The sequence below is a fragment of the Gallus gallus genome, chromosome Z (genome assembly GCF_016699485.2).
Source record: "Gallus gallus isolate bGalGal1 chromosome Z, bGalGal1.mat.broiler.GRCg7b, whole genome shotgun sequence".
Lineage (NCBI taxonomy): Eukaryota > Metazoa > Chordata > Aves > Galliformes > Phasianidae > Gallus > Gallus gallus.
Window position 1 is genome coordinate 43,880,299 of NC_052572.1, and position 21,905 is coordinate 43,902,203.

Consider the following 21,905-nt stretch of genomic DNA (forward strand, 5'->3'; position numbering starts at 1 on the left):
GCAGGGGCGCGGCCACGCCCTCCTGTTGCGGCCATTGGCCAGCTCTGCTGTCAGTCAGTGGCAGGGCCAGTATAAAGCTAGAGCTCAGGGGTAAGGGATGAAGCGTGCGGTGTCTCCTGTGCGGGCGGCGTAGGGGGTGGGGAGGGTGTCTGTGTGTCGAGACGCTTCTCCAGACGCCGTGAGGGCCCAAGCCCAGTGCCGCCCACGGGGGGCGTGCGTTCACCGCCCAGGTGCCGCACTTTGCTCCGCTGTGTTCCCCCAGGGGCAGCATGGTGGACGTATTCAGCGGGCGGTTGCTGGTCAGCAAGGACGGCCGCAGCGTGGACCCCGAGGAGGCTCTGCAGAACAAGGTGGTGGGCCTCTATTTTTCGGCCGGCTGGTGCTCGCCTTGCCGTGACTTCACCCCCGTGCTCTGCGACTTCTATACGGACCTGCTGGAAGAGTGCCAGCCGCCCGCGCCATTCGAGGTCGTCTTCATCTCCTCCGACCACAGCGCCGAGGAAATGGTGAGCTACATGCACTCCATGCACGGCGACTGGCTGGCTCTGCCCTTCCACGACCCCTACAAGCAGTAAGTACCGCAGGGGCCGGCTCGCATCCCTCTCTCCGGCATAAAGACTTTCCCATACCTCTGTCTGCTGCCTGTGCCGCTCTGACTTGTGCCCTGGCAGCTCTAGGTCGTGCTTCCTGTCCTGCGGGATTTCGACCGATCAGCCCTTTGATGCTCTTTCATCGTCCTGTTCTCTGGGCAGGGCTGCTGCTGGCTCTCTATCCAGTGCTTTTCCAGCACAGCGATAGTTCTGGGTTGCCCGATTTGGTAGTGCTCTGGAAAGAAATAAGAGTGAAGGAGTAGCAAAACTCGTTGCTAATGAGCTGAAGGAAGAGCAGAGTAAACTGTTGTTGTGGTTTTGGCTGGAATTGAGTTAATTTTCTTCATAGAGGCTTGTGTGAAGATATTTTTGATGAAAACTAGTAGGACACAGATGTTTTAAGTTGTTACAGGGCAGTCAGTGCTTGTGCAGAGTCAATGACCTTTCTATTTCTGCTGCCCTGACAGCAGGAGTGCACAAGGAGCCAGGAGGAGACACAACCAGGAGAGCTGACCCGTGATGGCCAGATGGATTTCACATACCATGTGCTGTTAAGTTTGGCAGTAAAAGTTGGGGTGAGGTAAGAAGGCATTCGGAATGATGGCGTTTGCCTTCCCAGGAAACATTTACCTGTAATGAGCCTGGTTTTCCTGCCTGCTGATGGGATACAGCAGCTGAATTCCTTGTCTTGCTTTGTTGGTGTGCATGGCTTTTGCTTTAGCCAGAAAACCATCTTTATCTCAACCTATGAGTTCCTGTGATTCTCTGCCCTACCCCACCTGGGGAGAGTGAGCAAGTGACTGTGTGGTGCTGAGCTGACTGCAGGGTTAAGCCACATCTATAAACAGTTTGAGATATGCAGGTAAGCTTGATAAAAAAACAAATTCAGTTGATGACGAACAAAAAATTCCTGTAGTAATATCTTTTTAAATGGGCATTACTATAGGCAGTTTGCTCAGCAGAACAACAAAAGGAGGAGACATGAGGATGTTTGAAGAGTGGGGTGAAGGACGATAACAAGGATTGTTTTGATGACGGAAATTAAAGATAGATATGCATTTTGAAACATGGTCAATTCCTCTGAAGAATTGTAGATTAAGGGGACATAAAGAAGGTGTTGGAGAAGAGGGGGGAGGGCACTGAAATTTCTGTGGAATGAAAATGTTTCTTTAGCTTTGGATTAGGTAAAGCAGTAGATTTAGTATATTTGTGTAAAGTTGTATGTTCATAAAAATGTGTTAAATAATGGAAGTTATTAGTACAAGTGGTTTGTATCTTGTCCTATAAGAACAGCGATGTTTCAATCAGTGAAGTCAGGAAATAATGAGTTGCTTGGTCTGTGTACTCTGACAACCTCAAGAGTTAACAACCTTAACCCAGGAATTATGTCATTCTTCCTTGGATCATTTCTGGATGTCAGGAACCACTTAATGCTATGTCTTTTGTTTTTTAATGGCAATTTCCATGAACTCAAAAATAGATTTAAAAATACTTTTTCATAGCTCTCCAAATGCTTCCTGGGCAGTAATTGTATTGAGTAACTGCTAACACTAGTAGAATTTGGGCCAACTTCCTGAAGGTAATACCTACGGTCACTTCATCCAGTAAGCTGTTTAGCATAGGCCACTGGAATGTGCTTATAGCTTCAGACTCAGTGGATTAGGGTTCTATTTTGAATTGTGCTGTGACTTGCCAAAGTCATGTGGAGTGGAGGTATGGAGACAACCTAATCAGCTTTTCAGTTTCTAGTGACCTTCAGATACCTGTAGTGAAGTATGGCTTGTGCAGTCAGGGGTAGCTGTGAGACCAGTATTCAGAGTGTATCATGGAAGAACAAAGCATGGAAAATAGGAAAAGGCAGTGATTTTGAAGCTGTTCACTGCTTACAGTAAAGGCTCGCATGAAAATGCTTAAGAAGCTTAGGTTGAATTAGCTGGCAGTTTGGCTTCAGAGATATTTATGAATCACTGTAAACATCTTACAAGCACATCCAACTTGGCCAGAATGACATCTGGACATTTCTTTCAGTTCTAAGTAAGAACACAATTTTAAATTTAACTTACAACAAATCAGTATTTTAACATTTTGTGTATTTGTTAATCTTTATTCATTAACCTTTTAAAAATTCCATTGTAAGTCATTCAAGTTGATTTCTCTCTTGTGGACTCTCTCCAAGTCTACAGTGAAATTGGTGTTCTAGGTGATGACTTTGGTGTGTAAGATCTGCAACTTAGACTAGTGTCATAGGACAAAAGAGCTGACTTGAAATTGGATAAGAAGCATTTCACACATGGAGGTGCAGTGCTTTATGGGGGCTAAATTTTATCCTATTTAGAAGTAGCCTATAAAGTAGTGGACAAAATGTACATACCTGTGGAGAAGCAAAAAAGTAAATTCACAGCAAGATCTCAGGACTATTCAATGCTGCCGGTCCTGACTGTTTTCTGAGACATGGTGAAAGGTGTACTTTTAATGCAGTAGATGACTTATGACATGACTATCAGGAAATATCACTCCTGATGCTTTGACTGCTTGCAGTTTTGATGCTGATTTTGCTGCTGCAGACACAGGCTTTAGATTCTTGCAGAGATGGGACAAAGACATTCAAGAAAGAAAGGAGCAATAGAGGAATGGGAATAATAGAGAGCTGGAGGAGGAGTAGAAAGGAACATATAACAACAAATGTTAGTAAATAGGGACTGCTGTGTTCATTATGATGTGTGGAGAGACTGCTGTGTTTATACCTAACCCTACTATGAAATCACACATTCTTTGTGTAGCTGTCTGGTGTGGTAGTAATTCTACAAGCTGATAGGTAGGCAGGCATTTACACAAGCTCCTGTCAGTGAAAACTAGAATGGTGGTAGAGCTAAAGGAGGAAGTAAAAAGGCTGAGGAGCATCTGGGATTGTGGGAAGGGGATTTATTGGTGGAGTTGCACTCTGCCATCCCTACAGGAAGGGTGTAGGGGAGATGCTCATCAAGCAGTGGGGGATCATCTGTTGTTTCACAGTCAGGTGGAAAGGGGCGACCCCAAAGACAGCGAGGGATGGAAACAAGTCCCTGTTCAGGGCAACAAGTGGACTGCCCCTCAGCCTGTCCCACCTTCCCAGGTGCCCTTATATAACAGGTACGAGGCTCTGGAGCTGGATGGACTGGGGGCTGTGGATGTTGGTGAAAGTCCATCCATGCAGGAGAGGTTGCCCCTCTTTTGTGCTCCCCGTTTTGCTACAGTGTCAGTCAGGAAAAAAAGAAGGGCTGTTGTCATAGGGGACTCCCTTCTGAGGAGAACCTAGGGCCTGATATGCCACTCAGATACATACCACAGGGAGGTGTGTTGCCTGCCTAGTGCCTGGGTGAGAGATGTTGCTAGGAACATCACTCGCCTCATTATGCCCTCCAATTATTATTCATTACTGGTTTTCCATACTGGAAATTAAAAGGTAGGTAAAAGAAGTTCTTCGGTGATCAAAAGGGACTTCACGGCTCTGGGAAGACTTCTGAAGGGAATTGGAGTACAGGCTGTGTTCTCCTCTGTCCTCTCAGTTGGTGACTGTGATCTGCACAAAAGGAAGAGGGTGGACACACTGAATGAATGGCTTTGCGAATGGCGTCGTGCTTAGGGCTTTGGGTACTATGGCTTGGAACACAGCCTTGAGAAGGGGGGAATGCTGACGGTGGATGGGAGCCGACTGACTAGAAAGGGCCACCAATATTCTTGGGAACAAGCTGACTGGGCTGGTTAGCAGGGTTTTAAACTAGATATGATGGAGGAAAGGGGTGTACTGGGTGACAGAGAAGTGCTTGGGAACGCTGTCACCTTGGGAATTGGAAAGGGAAAACCCCAGACTTGTCCTTGAGGTATTAGGGAGGGCTCCTCTGAGAAGGCAACGAGGCCAGTAGCTAAGCTGAAGTGCCTCTGTACCCAGATATGTGCTGGGATAGTGGCATGGTGGGTGGTAGGCAATCCAGGAGATTCCTAGAGTCTGTTGCGGATAACTTCCTGGTCCAGGTATTAGACAGACCAGCCTGAGGTGAAGCCTTACTGGACGTGGTGCTCCCCAGAGCAGAGGAGAGCATTCAGTAGGTTAAGACTGGAGGCAGCCTGAGCTGTAGTGACCATGTCCTGGTGGAATTTCTGATCTTGAAGAATGCAGGCCTGGCAAAAAGCAGAGCTAGGACCCTGTGCTTTAGGAGAGCAAACTTCCGGCTGCTCAAGGAACTGCTGAGTGGGATCCCCTGGGAAACTGTCCTTAAGAGCGTGGGTACAGAACAGAGCTGGCAGCTCTTCAGTGACACCCTTCCGAGAGTGCAATGGTTCTCTGTCCCCCAGCAGAAGAAGTTGAGCAGGGGAGGCAGGTGATTGTCGTGGCTGTGCAAGGACCTGAAGCTGAATCCGAGGGAAAAGAGAAATGTACAGGAAGTGGAAGCGGGGTTGTGTATCCTGGGAGGAATACAGGGCTGTTGTCCATGTGTGTAGAGATAGGATTAGGAAAGCCAAGGTGCAGATGGAGCTGAACTTGGTGAGGGATGTGAAAGATAATGAGAAGGGGTTCTACAGGTACATAGGCAGGAGGAGACAAGCCAAGGAGAATGTTCCCCCTCTGATGAAAGGTAATGGGGAGCTGGCTTCCTTAGACATGGAAAGCACAGAATTGAGTGCTTTGCCTCAGTCTTTGCGGGTGGTCAGGCTTCCCTGTGTCTGCCTCTAGGTGAGGGTGTGGGGAGTAGTTTCTGTCCCACTGTAACAGTGGGACAAGTCTGAGTCCTCCTGATGAAATTGAACATATATAAGTCCATCGGTCTAGATGATATCCACCCTGGGGTTCTGAAGGAGGTGGCAGATGTGGTTACCAAGCCACTCTCCATCATCTTTGAAAAATCATGGCTATCTGGTGAAGTCCCTGGTGACTGGAAAAAGGGAAACATTACTTCCCTTTTTAAGAAAGGGAGAAAGGAGGATCTGGGGAACTACAGGCCGGTGGGCCTTGCCTCTGTGCCTGGGAAGATCATGGAGCAGATCCTCCTAGAAGCTACGTTAAGGCACATACAAGATAAAGAGGTAATTTGAGACAGCCAGCATGGCTTCACCAAGGGCAGATCATGCCTGGCCAATCTGGTGGCCTTCTATGATGGAGCTGTGGCTTTGGTGGACAGGGGAAGGGTGGTTGATGTCATCCGCCTGGACTTCTGCAAGGCCTTTGACATGGTCCCTCACCACATCCTTCTCTCTAAATGGGAGAGGTGTGGAATTGAAGGATGGACTATTCAGTGGATTAGGAATTGGCTGGGTGGGTGCAACCAAAGGGTTGTGATCAATGGTTCTGTGTCAAGATGGAGGCTGGTCACCAAGTGGTGTCCCTCAGGGGTCAGTGTTGGGACCAGTGCTCTTCAGCATCTTTATTAATGACATTGATGGCATTGAGTGCACCCTCAGCAAGTTTGTGGATGACACCAAGCTGCGTGGTACAGTTGATATGTTGGAAGGAAGGGAAGCCATCCAGAGGGACCTGGACAGGCTGGAGAAGTGGGCCCATGAAAACGTAATGAGGTTCGGTACGGCCAAGTGCAGGGTGCTGCACTTGGGTCGGAGCAATCCCAGGTATATACAATCTGAGGGAAGATCTCCTTGAGAGCAGCTCTGCAGAAAAGGACTTGATGGTCCTGGTGGACAAAAAGCTGGACATGAGCCGGCAATGTGTGCTTGCATCCCAGAAGGCCAAGTGTGTTGTGGGCTGCATTAAAAGAGGGTTGTCCAGCAGGGAGAGGGAGGTGATTGTGCCCCTCTACTCAGCTCTTGTAAGGCCCCATCTGGAGTACTGTGTTCAGGCCTGGGGCCTCCAATACAGGAAGGATGTGGAGCTCTTGGAGCGGGTCCAGAGGAGTGCCACTAAGATATCAGAGGTCTGGAGCACCTCTCCTATGAAGAAAGGTTCAGGGAATTGGGCCTGTTTTAGCTTGGAGAAGAGAAGGCTCTGGAAAGACCCCGTTCCAGGTTTCCAATACTTGAAGAGGGCATATAAACAGGAGGGGGCATGGCTCTTTAAGAGCGTGGATAGTGATAGGACAAGGGAGGATGGTTTTAAACTGAGACAGGCGGGGGGTTTAGATTAGATATTAGGAGGGAGTTTTTCACACAGAGGGTGGTGACACACTGGAACAGGTTGCCCGAGGAGGTTGTGGATGCCCCATCCCTGGAGGCATTCAAGGCCAGGCTGGATGTGGCTCTGGGCAGCCTGGTCTAGTGGTTGGCAACCCTGCACATAGCAAGGGGGTTGAAACTGGATGATCATTGTGGTCCTTTTCAACCCAGGCCATTCTATGATTCTATGATATCATTAAGTGACTAATGCTTAACAGTGCAGAAAGTTCACTGTTGAAAGAATATACACATGGCTTTGGATTACAGCATATGCTACTAGCTTATACCCCTAGCTGACAGTTTAGCAAGATGGAAGTACTTTTGCTTGAAAATACTGGACAAGTGAAAGCTGTAAAACTGAAGGGTTGTTAAATATTCACTTTAACCTAGTGAATGAGAGTACTGTATATATTTCCATTATGATATTAATTTTGCCACATGTTGTTGATCTCTTAAGAACCCTTTTCTGTATAGATCTTAAGTTGTCATATAAAATTATTCACTTTTGTTAGGATTTAGCCCTGGTAAGCAGTTATGCACCACTCCACCTCTTCAGTGAGCTAGGGGGATTGATCTGAGAGGAGGGAACTTGTGGATTGAAGTAAAGACAGCTTAAAAGATGAAGCACAACTACCTCCACAAACAAAGCAGAGTAAGTAATTCAGTTGCTACATTCTATCAGCAGGCAGATGCTGAGCCATTTGCGGAGAAGCAGGGCTTCATCACACGTGATGAAAAGAATCACAAAGTTAGAAAGAAACTGCAAGATCATCTAGTCCAACCATCCTCCCATTACCATTGCTACCACAAGCTACTAAACCATATCTTGTAGCTGCTCATCCAGACGCCTCTTGAACACTGCCAGGGATGGTGACTCCAACACCTCCCTGGGCAGGCCATTCCAGTGCCTCACCACTCTCTCAGAGAAAAAGTTTTTCCTTATGTCTAATCTAAAGCTCTGGTACACCTTGTGGCCATTGCCTTGGGTCCTGTTTGTTGTTTGGGAAAAGAGGTCAAACCCCTCTTCATCACAGCTTCCCTTCATGAAGTTGTAGAGTGCAATGAGGTCTCCCATAAGACTTGTGTTCCAAAGCTCTCACCAGCTTCATTGCCCTTCTCTGGACATGCTCTGGGGCCTCAGTGTCTTTCTTGTAGTGAGGGGCCCAAAACTGAACACAGTACTTGAGGTGTGGCCTCACCATTGCTGAGTACAGGGGATGTTACCTCCCTGCTCCTGCTGGCAACACTATTTCTAATGCAGATCAGGATGGTATTGGCCCTCTTGGCCACCTGGGCACACTGTTGGCTCATGTTCTGCCAAGCATCAAACAACACTCCCAGGTTCCTTTCTTCTTCACAGTCATCCAGCCACTCTGGCCCAAGTCTATAGCACTACATGGGATTATTGTGGCCAAAGTGCAGGACCTGGCACTTGGCCTTGTTGAACCTCCTCCCATTCACCTCAGCCCAGTGATCCAGCTTATCTAGATTCCTCTGAAGGGCTTCACTTCCCCCAGGCAGATCGACACTTCCAGCCAACTTGGTGTCATCTGCAAACTTACTGAGGATACACTTAATCTCCTCATCTAGGTCATCAGTAAAGATATTAAACAAGATGGGCTGCAGTACTAACCCCTGGGGGCCACCACTTGTAATGGATTGCCATCTGCACTGAACTCCATTAACCACTACACACTGGGCATGGCCCTGTAGCCAGTTCCTTACCCAAAGAAGGGTATACCTGTCCAGTTCACAGGCTGCTGGTTTCACCAAGAGAATACTGTGAGAGACCATGTCAAAGGCTTTGCTGAAGTCCAGGTAGACTACATCAACAGCCTTTCCCTCATCTACCAGTCTGGTCACCCAGTTGTAGAAGGAAATGAGGTTGGGCAAGCATGACCTGCCTTTCCTGAACCTGTGTTGGCTGGGCCTGATCCCCCAATTGTCTCACACGTGTGCCATGTGATCTCACCCAAGACAATTTGCTCCATAACTTTCCCTGGTACTGAGGTCAGGCTGACAGGCCTGTAGTTCCCTGGATTCTCCTTTCAGCCCTTCTTGTAGATGGGAGTCACATCAACAAGCCTCTAATCCTCTGGGACCTCTCCAGATTACCAGGAGTGCTGGTAGATGGCCAAGAGCAGCTCAGCAATCACCCCTGCCAGCTCCCTCAGCACCCTAGGGTGGAGCCCGTCCGGTCTCATGGACTTGTGACAGTCCAGATGGAGGAGGAGCTCTCTCACTGTCTCCACCTGAATCACCAGGGGTGTATTCTGCATAGTATCCCAGACTTCCAGATCAGGGCATAAAGTGCCCTGAGGATAACTGATCTGCCTATTAAAGGCAGATGTAAAGAAGACATTGAGGATCTCAGCCTTCTCCCTATCCTCAGTGGTCTCGTTCCCTGCTGCATCAAGAAAAGGATGGAAATTCTCCTTGGTTCTTCTCTTACCATTGATAACATCTGTAAAAGGATTTCTTGTTCTCTTTTACTGCAGTGGCCAATCTGAGTTCAGGTTGGGCTTTTGCCTTTCTAACTTCCTCCCTGCATAGGTTAACAGCTTCCTTGTAATCTCCCCGAGTAGCCTGTCCCATCTTCCAGAGGACATAGACTCTCTTTTTCTTGCAGAGTCTCAGCAATAGTTCCCAGCTCATCCACACCGGTCTTCTTCCCCTATCCCCTATAAGGCTGACCTTAAGGCACTCAGGAACAGCCTGGTCTTGTGCCTTTAAGACTTCCGCCTTGAGGAGCATCCAGGCTTCCTGGTCCCCTTTACCCTTCAGGAATGACTCTCAAGGGTCCTATGCTACAAGCGTCCTGAACAAGTCAAAGTCCGCCCTCTTGAAGTTCAAGATAGCAGTTTTGCTAGTCACGCTTCTGACATCTCCAAGAATAGAGAATTCTACAATTTCATGGTCACTCTGCCCAAGATAGTCCCCAGTCTTCACATCTCCCACCAGTCCTTCGCTGTTAGTGAAGAGCAGGTATAGCAGGGCACCACCCTTGGTAGGCTTTCATACCAGCTGTGTAAGGAAGCTGTCTTCCACACACTGTAGAAACCTCCTGGACTGGTTCCTCTGCGCTGCATTATATTTCCAACATATATCAGGGAAGTTGAAGTCTTCCACAAGAATGAGTGCTGGCAATCGCACAACTTCTGCAAGCTGCTCATAGAATGCTTCTCTTCATCCTGATTAGGTGATCTATAACAGACCCCCTCCAAGATGTCACTCCTACAGGCCTTCTCCCTGATCCTTACCCATAGACACTCAACTTTATCATTCCCACCCCCAAGCTCTTCAACATCAAAACAGTCTTTAATATAAAGGCCCACACCACCACCCTTCCTTCCTTGTCTATCCCTTCTAATGAGCTTCCATCACAGTGCTCCAGTCATGGGAGTGGTCCCACCATGTTTTGGTAATAGCAACTAGGTCATAGTTAGCCTGCCGCACAATTGCTTCCAGCTCCTCCTGCTTGTTGCCCATGCTGCATGCATTGGTGTAGATGCACTTAATCTGAGTCATCTGCCTCACCCTCAGTGCAAGCATTGTTCCCCTAGGCTCATCTCTTGTGAGCCCTGTTTTGTCGCCATCTCCCGACATAGCTAGTTTAAAGCTCTTTTGATAAGTCCCACTAGCTCCTGCACTAGGATTTGTTTCCCCTTTTCAGATAGGTGGGTTCCATCCATGGACAACAGGCCAGGGGCTGAGTAAACTGCCCCGTGGTCAAAAAAAACAAAGTTCTGCCTCAACACCAGCCTCTGAGCCAATTATTCTCTACCTGTGCTTTCCAAGCCCATTCCCTGTCCCTCACTGCCCCTGAAGGTATAGAACAAAAGATCACTTGTGCTCCTGCTCCTTGAACTAAACACCCTAAACCCCTGAAATCTCTTTTCATAGTTCATAGGCTTCTCTGAGCCTGGTTATGTCCCTGACGTAGGCCCTGGAAAGGCAGCACACTTCCTGACGCCTCCGGTCTAGTCTGCAAATGGGGCCCTCTGTTCCTCTGAGAAGGGAGTCGTCCACCATGACCACCTTTCTTTCTCTCCTGACAGGAAGTCTCAAGGTGTGGGGATGACCGCCTTGCCTTAGGCTCCCTCCGAGGCAGATCCTCCCTTGCCTCACCAGTCACCTCCTCTTCGATTTTCAGCATCTCAAACCTGTTACTTAGAGGGAGCTGGGGAAGCGAGCTAGGCAGGCAGGGGGGGTTCTCATGATGCCAAGTCAGAACTCTCTTCCAACCCTCCTCATCAGTCAGGCCTGTCCGACTGTGACAGGGCAGGGGGTCAGCCACTTTTCTGGGAGTATGTCCCTGGCACCCTTCCCTCTGGCATGCTAACGAGTCACTCCACCATTCAGTCTCCTGCTCACGCACCCTGATGGTCCTTAGTCTGTGCAGCTCTTCCTTGAGCTCCACCACCAGGCTGAGCAGCTCATCCACCTGCTCACACCTCACACAAGTGGAATCCCTGCTACCCTCCCTGGGCAATAGCAGGCTCAGGCACTGCCAGCAGCTGGAGACCTGAACAGCTACACTTCTGGGCAGACCCTCCATCTGGGTCTCCATGGTCTTCTTGGAATAAGCCTGCTGCCTGGTGGAGACCATGTTTAGGCCTGCAGTTTCAGAGACTGCCAAAAGGAAAGCCTGTCTCCTGAACAAGGAGGGACAGTACTTACAGTCCTCACCACTTGATCCACCTCCCACAACTACAGCTGCAGCACCGTTTGGGTGGTGTGGGCTGTGCTCACTCAGTGAACCTCCCCATTCTCAGTAGGCAGTGACAATAGTTACTCACCTGAGGTGCTCTGTAGGTGGAAGCTAGCCCCAAAGCTATTTAAAGCTTATTACCAGGTGTGAATGTCAAGGGTGGGTGATGAGACGTTCCTAGGGTGTTTAAACTGTGCCGCTAATGTGCCAGCTCCACCCATGCTGACTGAGCACCCACAAGCTGCCAGCTCCCCAGCACAAGCGTAGCACTGTTGCTGGCTTCAAAAAAGCCTTAAAAAGAGCTTTTTTGTTGGCCTTTTTTTACTTCTGATCCCTTGCCCAGTGCAGTCTTACCTGCTCTGAAGCTAGCAGCAAATTAAAAAAAAAAAGATGAGAATGTCAATGAGATCTGAATGTCCCCCCACTTCCTCCTTCTTTCTCCCAGCTTTTATTGCTGACTCTGTCATGTAGTTTGGGGGACTCCTCTGATCAGGTGGGATTCACTGTTTCAGCTGTGTCCTTTACCAGACTCTTGCCCACCCTCAGCTTCTTCACTGTCAGGACAACATGGCAAACACTGACTTGACTGTGTAAGTACTGCTCAGCAACAGGTAAAACACTGGTGTGTTGATACCAGCACGGATCTAGTCCCAAATGCACTCCCCGCAATCCTTGCACTCTGTGGGTTTCTATGAAACTCCACCGTAGTCTAAAATCAGTACCTGATACTGTAAAATCTTTGTACCCTTGGAAACGTTCCCCCATAAGATTCTCGGAAGAATCAAAGGTCTAACAAACTTCAATGACTTCCAGTATCTTTAAATAGTCTTTCTCATCTTTTTGTATTTCATATGCAAATGAAGGTTGTTATCTTGTGTTATCACCCTTTGCATGGCCAAAAAGTAACAGTTTCAAGGATTTTGCTAAAATATTCACTGACTATAAAAAGGCTGCTCATCTAGTCTTCCCCAGCTATCCTTTTTTATAGCTTTCTCTTGTGCTTTGACTATTTAGATTTTAGACTTCTTAGTGAGAAACGGTACATACCTGTAGGCTTCACCTGGAAATATCTTTTTTCAGCTGATATTTTAAAATGTCATTACTTATCACTTTAATGTACTGCAAGAAAATTGAGTTTTCCTATGAGGCACCTGATGTTTTTGCTTATGGCTAGTGACTTAACTGTCATTGCTAGTTCATCTCATGGAGCCTGTGTTCTTTGTACAGGTGAGTCACAGCATCTGAGATCCCCATAGGTGATCTAACAGACTTTAAAATGCTTTTGTAAACACCTCTAACACATTCATGGTGATGAAGAAACGATATCTGCAGATCCATTCCTGAGCATTCTTCAAGTCTAGTCATACAACCACCTATCCACAAATGTGAGCAAAATCTGTGTCCATGCTTCAGTCTTGTTTTATACAAGCAACCTTCTGTCCAGTGCTACATAAACAAGATGTTGTGCTGGGGTACACATTCCCTTAGGAAAGCAAACTGTTATTTCCAGTCTCAATGGCATATTACCTTCAACTTCCACAGTTCTGCCTGTGCTACAATTATGTTAGGCATCTTAAACTATTTGATTGTCTACTGAAGCAATACAGTGTACCTTCCATCTTGTTTACCTTACCACTGGTATGAAGTGATAACCTTTTACATTCTCCTTACATGAATTTACTTTGGGTTGTGTTTTTTTTCCTACCATTTTAGGAGACTTGAAAAGAATCTGTGGCTATCCTTGGTAGCTCGTTTCAGAGTTGTCTGAACAAGCCTATATTGCTAGACCTTATTATTGTTTCTCTGCTCAAATTTGCTGCTAACTGCCTGGCAAAGCAGCATCCTTTATCTGTTTAGGGTTTTTCTCATGAAAAAATGAGAAGGAAAGATACGTTTCAGGAATGCTTTCTCTGGCCTTGTATTTCTTGTAGGATTTTAAAGGTTTCTCTTCATTTCAGTGAAAACAGAGAATGTCTGTATGCTAATGTCTTCTGTTTTTAATAATGCCTGCAAATATTTCCTTGATTGTAATTATATGGCACTTGGGCCTTGCACATCGGTGTTCTTGCTTGTAGTGATGGTGCTCAGGCATAACATTTCTGTTCAGTGTTTTGTTTTGACAGTGATGTTATTCAAATGTCTGATGTCTATTCCAGTATTGCTTGCTGTGTCTCCATCGTCTGGCTTTTCTGGTGCTGTTTCTGCCCACTTTGAATGGCAGTGCAGGAAGGTCATTTTCCATAAAACAGATAGCTGTTGATAGTTGAAGCAGGCAGTGATGAAGTCACTCAGGGAAGCCTGTGAGCTATCAGAAGAGATTAGGGCCATTGCTTGAGGGAGTGGGAGTGCAAGTGGTATTTTCCTCCCTCCCTTCTGGGATGTGGTCAGGGATAGAAAGTGGGCTAAGAAAACTTTGAATAAGTGACTGAAAGGCTGGTGCTGCCACAGAAACTTTGGGTTCTTTGACCATGGGGTGGTTTACTTGGCACCTGGTGGGTCGGTCTCACCTGTCTCCAGGAGGAAAGGGAATCCTAGCCCAGGAGATGACAGAGCTTTAAACTAAGTATGAAGGGGGAAGGGGATAAAATTATGCTTGCTGAGTTTGAGTGAGTAGTTCAGAGCTTTCAACTAGATTTGATGGGGGAAGAGGGTGGAAGTCAATGGGACAGAGAAGGGATCGGAGGTGTTCTAGGTTATTGCAGGGAAGAAGCTCTGGATTGTCTTGTAGGATCTTGTGAGAATTCCTCAGAGGAATACGTTGCAAATTCCCCACCTGAAATCTTACTGCATCCCTTTAGGGGTACTTGGACCTGCTGTTTCCCTAATGTTTCTATATATTAACGAACACAGCATGAGAAATAAACCGGAAGAGTTAGAGATCTGCATGTGGTTGCAAGGCCATGATCTCACTGCGATCATGGAGATGTGGTAGGACAGCTCACATGACTGGAATGCTATCATAGATGGCTACCTGCTTTTTAGGAAAGACAGGCTGGCTAGGCAGGGTGATGGAGTTGCTCTTTATGTGAGAACTCCACCTGGGGATGGGTTAGGTAGCAGTGGAGAGCATGTGGCTGAGAATTAAGGGGCAGGCTAGGATGGGTGTCAGTTTTGTGGGTGTGTATTATAGGCCCCCTGATCAGGAGAAGGAAGTGGATGAGGCCTTCTGCAAGTAGCTGGAAGTAGCCTTGTGTTGCCAGGCACTGGTTCTTATGGGGGACTTCAGTTATCCAGAAATTTGTTGGATAAGCAACGTGGCCAGGCATGCGTAGTTCACACAGTTCCTGCAGTGTGTTGAAGATAACTTTCTGATGAAGGTAGTGGAGGAACTGACAAGGGGCGGGGGTGTTACTGGATCTTGTTCTTACTAATAAGGATGGGCTTGTTATGGAAGTGAAGGTCGGGGGGCACCATGGATGTAGTGATTGTGAGGTGGTGGAGTTCAGGACCTTGAGTGGGAGAAGCAAACCAAAAAGCAGGATTGCTACTCTGGATTTTAGGAGAGCCAACTTTGATCTCTTCTGGGACCTACTTGGAGCTATCCCGTGGGCTAGGGTGTTAGAGGGTAAGGGAGCCTGTGAGATCTGGTCAGCATTTAAACATTGCTTCTTCCAAGCTCAGGATTGGTGCATCACTATAAGTAAGAAATCAGGGAAGGGTGGCAGGAGACCTGTGTGGACGAGCAAGGAGCTCACTCATTAACTCAAAGGGAAGAAGAAGGTCCATGAAATGTGGAAAAAGGGTCTGACCACTTGGGAAGAATATAGGAATGTTGTCAGGGCCTTCGGGGATGTGGCGAGGAAGGCTAAAGCCCACCTGTAATTGAATCTGGCAAAGGAGATAAAGGATAGTTAGAAAGGCTTTTTAACAGTCAACATGTCAACAGTAAAAGGAAAACTAGGGGAAAATGTGGTTCCCTACTAAACGAGGGGGCTGTTCTGGTAATGGGATGCTGAGAAGGTGAAGATACCAAACACTTTCTTTGCTTCTGTCTTCACTGCAAAGACTCCTCCTGGGGAATCTTGGACCCTTGAGGTAAGTGAGAGAGTCTGGGGAATGGAAGGCTTCCCTTTGGTGAGGAAGGAGATGGTCTGAGAGTGTCTAGGCAACATCAATATACATAAATCCCTGGGCACCAGTGAGATGCATCCACGTGGGCTGAGGGAGCTGGCAGAGGTGATTGCTGAACTGCTCTCTATCATCTTTTGGAGGTCTTGGAGAATGGGAGAGGTGCCTGAAGACTGGAAGATAGCCAGTGTCACTTCAGTCTTCAAAAAGGGCAAGAATGAGGATCTGGGAAACTACGCGCCAGTCAGCCTCACCTCCGTCCCTGGAAAGGTCGTGAAAGAACTTGTTCTGGACGTCAGCTCCAAGCAATTGGAAGAGAAGAAGTTTATTAGGAGTAGTTAGCATGGGTTCACCAGAGGGAAGTCATGCTTCACCAACCCGGTAGTCTTCTACAGTGTCATCACTGGCTGGGTGGACTGGAGGAGAGCAGTGGGTGTAGTCTTCCTGGGTTTCAGCAAGGCATTTGATACTGTCTCCCACAACATCCTTATAACAAAGCTGAGGAAGTGTGGGATAGGTGAGTGGACAGGGAGGTGAGTTGAGAACTGGCTGGCTGGCCAAACTCAAATGGTTGTGGTCAGTGGTATGGAGTCCAGTTGGGGGCCTGTATCTAGCACTGTTCCCCAGGGTTTGTTGCTGGATCCAGTCTTGTTCAACATCTTCATCAGTGACCTTGATGAGGGGATAGCTTCCATCCTCAGCAAGGTTGCTGATGATATGAAGCTGGAAGGAATGGCTCTGCTGCCATTCAGTGAGACCTGAACAGGCTAGAGAGTTGGGCAGGGAGAACGCAGATGAGGTTTAACAAAAGTAAGTGTAGAGCCTTGCACTTAGGGAGGAATAACACGCATGCACCCGTATAAGTTGGGGGATGACTTGCTGGAGAGGAGCTCTGCAGAGAGGGACCTGGGTATCCTGGTAGATGAAAGGTTGGTCATGAGCCAGCAGTGTGCCCAGTTGGCCAGAAAGGCCAGTGGCATCCTGCAGTGCAATGAAAAGAGTGTGGCCAGGGATCTCCTGGAAAGAGTCCAGTGGAGGGTGACAAAGATGATAAAGGGCCTGGAGTACCACTCTTTTGAGGGAAGGTTGAGTGACCTGGGTCTGTTCAGCCTTGAAGAAAGAAGACTGAGAAGGGATCTGATCAATGTCCATAAGTATCTAAGGTGTAGGAGGCAAAGGGATGAGGCCAGACTATTTTCAGCAGTGTGTGGTGATAGGACAAGGGGAAATGGCCACAAACTGATGCATAGGAAGTTCTGCACAAGTGTGTGTAAGAACTTACTCATGGTAAGGGTGATGGAGCACTGGAACAGGCTGTCCAAGGAGTCTGTGGAGTCTCCTTCTCTGGAGATGTACAAGAGCCGCCTGGATGCCTGTCTGTGCAGCCTGCTCTAGGAAGCCTGCTTTGGCAGGGGGGTTGGACTTAGATGATCTCTAGAGGTCCCTTCCAGCCCCTACAATTCTGTGATTGTGTGACTTTCTGTCCTTCAGAAGTCATCTCTAATTTTTCTTGGGTTACTTGCTCATTGACAGTTTGGATAGATCCTGATGTCTTCCATGAAGCATTGCTATTGTATGGCTTTTGAATTTTTTCACCTGTAGTTTAACTCTTTTGTTAGAAAACAATTGACTGCAAGATAGCTCTTTGTAATCTGTCTGGATTTATCCATATCCTCATTTAAAGAAATGACCACTGTTGGTAACATGTAACCTTTCTTGCTAGTTTTCCTTCTTTTGAGATTTCAGCTTGTGTCATTGAAGGAATTTAATGCGTTTTTCTGGGGTTTTTTAGGCTGTTTTATTTTCTGCTTAAAGTAAAGTATTATGCACCATGCTCCTTTACAGATTTGATTTATTGCAACCTCTCTGTAGTGGAGTAAATAGCTAATGCTAATTTAAGTAAGGTATTTCCTCCTTACCAGCAAAAAGAGACATCTGGCTCTGGCTAATAAAAACAGGGTGGAAGGATATGTCACACTGTAATTGACCTCTTTATAGGATTCAATTCCCACCCCTCTGGAGGCTACAGTGATGAAAAGCAGTTATGGAAGGTTGCTTCATTTCTCCTAGCTTCCTTAGTTAAGTTTCACCAGGTAAATGCCCAGTTCTGGTTGGGCTTTCTCCATCTCTCCAGACTACCCAGTGCTATGCCTCAAACTCTGAAGTGTCTGGGCAGGCATTGCTTTTGCTCTCCCATGTGTACTTACCAGAATACCTTTCACAAAAAATTAGCTGTTTTCCTAGAATGATCCCTAATGATATCTTTATATTTAACTTTTTTCTCTCAGTGATCTGAAGAAGAAATACAACATAACAGCAATTCCTAAATTAGTGATTGTGAAACAAACTGGAGAAGTCATTACTGACAAAGGAAGAAAACAGATCAGAGACAAAGGGCTATCCTGTTTTCGGAACTGGCTTGAGGGTGCAGATATATTTCAGAATTTTTCTAGTTAAATAGAAGTTGACAAGCAAGACAAGCCATCATGGAGAATTTTGTTGAGCTTTTGATCAATTTTTGTGTTCTTCAGAACAAGAAGAGTAAGGCTGTATTATTTAACTTTGAAAAGAGAATTTGTTTTTGACTTGAAGATTATTTATTCCATTAAGTTGTAAAATACAATGTCTATTTTATTTGTATTGTTTTATCTACTGTAGTCAGCACAGACCAAAACATTCCTAATAATACTGAAGTACTTCAGGAAGTTAAGCTATTTAAGACTGTAATAAAGAAGCACTGTGAAATCTATGCAAATGTCTTATTCTGCAAAATCTGTAAAAAATATATCCACAGAGCTATTTTTCTTGTCAGTCTTTTCTAATGATAGGCACATTTTATCAACAGAATTGTTTGCTTTAATAAATATTTAAAGTATAAAAATCTGAAGTCTTATCTATTTTAACTGTCTAATCTGTAAATGACATGATTAAAATACACCTGTTTAATATTCAGTTCTGATAATGTACTTCTTTGGGGGTTGGTTATATAAGTTGTTGGGTTTTCTTTATCTCTGGAATTTTACATTTGGCACTGCTTATTCTTAGTCACATGATCTGTAGCAGTACACACTACAAGAGCACCTACGTTAGTCTGCCTGCTATCTGGGTTTGTAGTCTCCTGACGTGTTCCTGAAAGTACCAAGGCAGAGCTGCCAGAACTTCATCTGCTCACATGTGGAGTGTGATATTTCCTCTTTGTTGCCCCATCCTGTGCTTTCTAAGAGCCTGTGTCCATCCTTTCTAAAAGGCTGTGTCTATCTGTTGCAGCACTCAAATTGTGTAAGCTGATCACACTGCTGTAATCCCAAAGAGGTCATAGCTCTGTAACTGCACACAGACTGTTGTGACACATAAAGCTGTTCTGTATGTACTTTGTTGTTCTGGTTTTGATAGTTTTGCACATCAGTATTTGCGATCTCAGAATTATTATACACTTGCATTAAATTAATAGATGTCTGATGTAGACGAAATACAGGGCATTGGAAAATACTTGCTATAATGAATGATGAATACCAAGCAATTTTGTCAACAAGCTGAGATAACATATATGTTATTGTTATGTATATGTATACCAATAGACTGTAGCATGGTCTCATTGATGGAAACTGTTTTCTGGTTTGTTGCGTGTGCACTGGGAGATAAAATTATTGCTTCTGTCTTGGAAGAGAAGAATGAACCAAGATTCCCAGAAGACTCTGCTTTTTCATTCTGTCTTCAGGGAAGAGGGAAAGATAAAACTGACTGGAAGTCACAAGACTGTCTTTTTTTGTTCCCTGGCAGATAAGAGTAAGAATTTGGGTTTTCAGAAACTCACTCCCATTTACTTGATATTTATTAGCTTCAATCTCAGTTGACTTTTATTTCGTTACTGTAATTAGTAAAGTAAGTTTGTTGTCCTCCTCAGATCATTGCTGCTGTTTTTCTTTTCCTTTCATTCCTTTCCTTTCTTTCCCCTTTTGGGCTGGTCCTCTGTTACGGACACAGTTCTAGAGATAAAACCATGACAACTCTGTTGATCCTTCACTGAACTGGCAAGATATAGGCTTTTATTAGTAAATCATTTTGTGAAACAGTACGTGTCAAGATTGAGAGTCTGCAATGTTGAAATGATAGATAAGCATTTTGCTAGGAAAAATGGCAAGCATTTTGAGTTGATTCTTTGATCCATATGGTGATTTTTTATTGACTGCAGTGACTAGCTGTGGGTAAATGCTGCAGTCTCTTATGTGACCACTGATTATATCGTTTGGTATATTCAGGCGAAGTGTAGCATCAGGGATTAAATAGATAGACATTATCACAGTAGATGTAGTACCACCTTCTTCCTGAAAGGGGTTGTACGCTACTAGGCTTCTTCCTGAAGAGCTGCTGTCGTCAAACTTAAAGAAAAAATCTACAAATATATATGTAGTTATGTTCCCATTCAGTAAATATTAAAAGATTGCATACCAGTGCTGTGTGTTGTGATAGATTATTTATCTGCTCAAGGTGCAAACATTCCACGCCTAATTCTTTCTACTAAGAATCTGAAATACTACTCTTCAGGCATATTCTCTATTGGCATTATAGACATGAATTCATTTTTAATTCTTCTGGGTTTTAATTCTTTCTTAGTTAGCGTCACAACAATTAATTTAGCCTTAATCACCAAAGTTACCTACTTACTACTAATCCTTTAAGGATATTTTTCTGTTGCAAATGCTGAATGCTTGGCTTTCTCAGAGGTATAATATGTGTATATGCATCTTCAAATTAGCAAACTGATTTATGCTGTACTGAATTAATTTCTCTTGATCTCATCTTTTTCTTGCAGCGTTGTTACTGTAAATACTGTTGGGTAAAATGTCAACCAACATCTTACACATGGAAGATACAAAACTATGTTCTGTGGGCAGTTTCCTATGCATTAATAGAGAAACTCAAAACAGAAACTGAAACAATTAAAATGAGGGAGTTCTATTCTCAACTAAGCTTGTGTTCATCTTGCTGCACTGGTCATGAGAATTTAGCCATGTGTTTATGTGGTTTGCAGAAAAGGACTCTAAGCAAACACTAACTAAACAAAAAGTGTTGTTGGCTATATATTATTACTTGAATGCTGTTTGATAGCACGTCTCCTGCCCTGCTGCTAGCTGGCTTGAAGAATAGTCACAGAATTGTAGGGGGCGGAACGAACCTCTAGAGATCATCTAGTCTAACCTCCTGCCAAAGCAGGCTCCCTAGGCCAGGCTGCACAGGTAGGCATCCAGGCAGGTCTTGAATATCTCCAATGCAAACTAAGGTAGAACTACTGAGTTTCTCTAACATCTATATTCAGGTAAAAACAGAGTCACACATGCATACCTGAAGGTTATAATTGAATTCTTTCTTTATGATGACCAAATTAGTTATGCTTGCCTGTGGGTATAATCCACCTAAGTTCTAACAACTACTTGTTTTCAGTCTGTGGTAAAATAGTAGTGAATCAAGTAGAAAATGCCAAGTTCATACTTTTCTGTGCATTAGAGTAAAATGCAGTTGTTTGATCAAGTTTCAGATCCTTTTAACTCTTGTTAAGTCATATATCATTTAGGTCTTAATGCAAATAATAGGTTCTCATTGGATCTAGACACTAAAAGCTTGATTAGCCTATATCCACTTAAAAAAAAAGTAAAAATAACAAAGCAAAATAACTGTTAGATTATAAATGGTATGTTAGTTTTACCTTAATTTGACAAAACATGGCATTTTCTTTTCAGATGTGATGGATCTTATGTGTAAGACAGGGTTCACACATTTTGACTTAAGTGGAAGCGTTGCTTTTTTTTGTTAAGTTCCAACTGATGATGCTTTACGTAGGGTCGAAATGTGTCTAATATGTGACCTGTAGTTTTTGCCAGCTAGAGGTAATTCCTGTGGCTGACAATCACATTTCTTTACAAATGACTTCTGAAATGCTGGATACCTCTGACCACTGAGAATCTTTTATTGCCCTGGGATTGTGTTTTGGAATCAAAAGTAAGAATCTTTGATGCATGTGAAGTCAGATATGTTGGGTACTTAAATGCAGCATCTTGTTTCCAATTTTTGTTGTCTACACACAGTTATTACTGAGCACAGATGTATAAAATAGATTAATAAAGCAATAAAGAACTACTGAGTTACTTACACATCTTGCATAATTTACTACAGTGCAGTACATTAATAGTACTAAACACAACGCCAGCAGAAAGTCTTTTTTTCTCTCAGTTTATTGGAGGCTGCCTCAAAGTTGCATGCCTGAAAGAGTTGGTATTGCCATTTTTTGCATGACTTGCAATTAAAGGAGTATTCAGGCTTACAGTCATATTTTAGCCTTTGTAACTCTTATCTGTATCGTTCTTCTGGGAGCTCTCAAAAGAAAATTACAAGTATTA

The 21,905-nt window shown here is 45.0% G+C and overlaps 1 protein-coding gene across 3 annotated transcripts; it reads left to right on the top strand.

Annotated features, from left to right (window-relative positions):
* The first annotated feature begins 59 nt into the window (after positions 1 to 59).
* On the top strand, positions 60 to 21,657 carry NXNL2 (nucleoredoxin-like 2). Of its 3 annotated transcripts, none has more exons than XM_003643014.6 (3): positions 60 to 90; positions 263 to 571; positions 17,799 to 19,961. In XM_003643014.6, exons 2-3 carry the CDS (start codon positions 270 to 272, stop codon positions 17,965 to 17,967), a joined length of 471 nt encoding a protein of 156 aa, XP_003643062.1. In that variant the 5' UTR covers positions 60 to 90; positions 263 to 269; the 3' UTR covers positions 17,968 to 19,961. The 3 variants fall into 3 exon arrangements, 1 of the variants encoding a protein (XP_003643062.1); XR_003072375.3 differs by lacking the exon at positions 60 to 90 and adding an exon at positions 1,058 to 1,170 and having other exon boundaries at positions 433 to 571; positions 15,654 to 21,657; XR_006932469.1 differs by lacking the exon at positions 60 to 90 and adding an exon at positions 1,061 to 1,170 and having other exon boundaries at positions 533 to 571; positions 15,654 to 21,657.
* Positions 21,658 to 21,905: the final 248 nt, after the last annotated feature.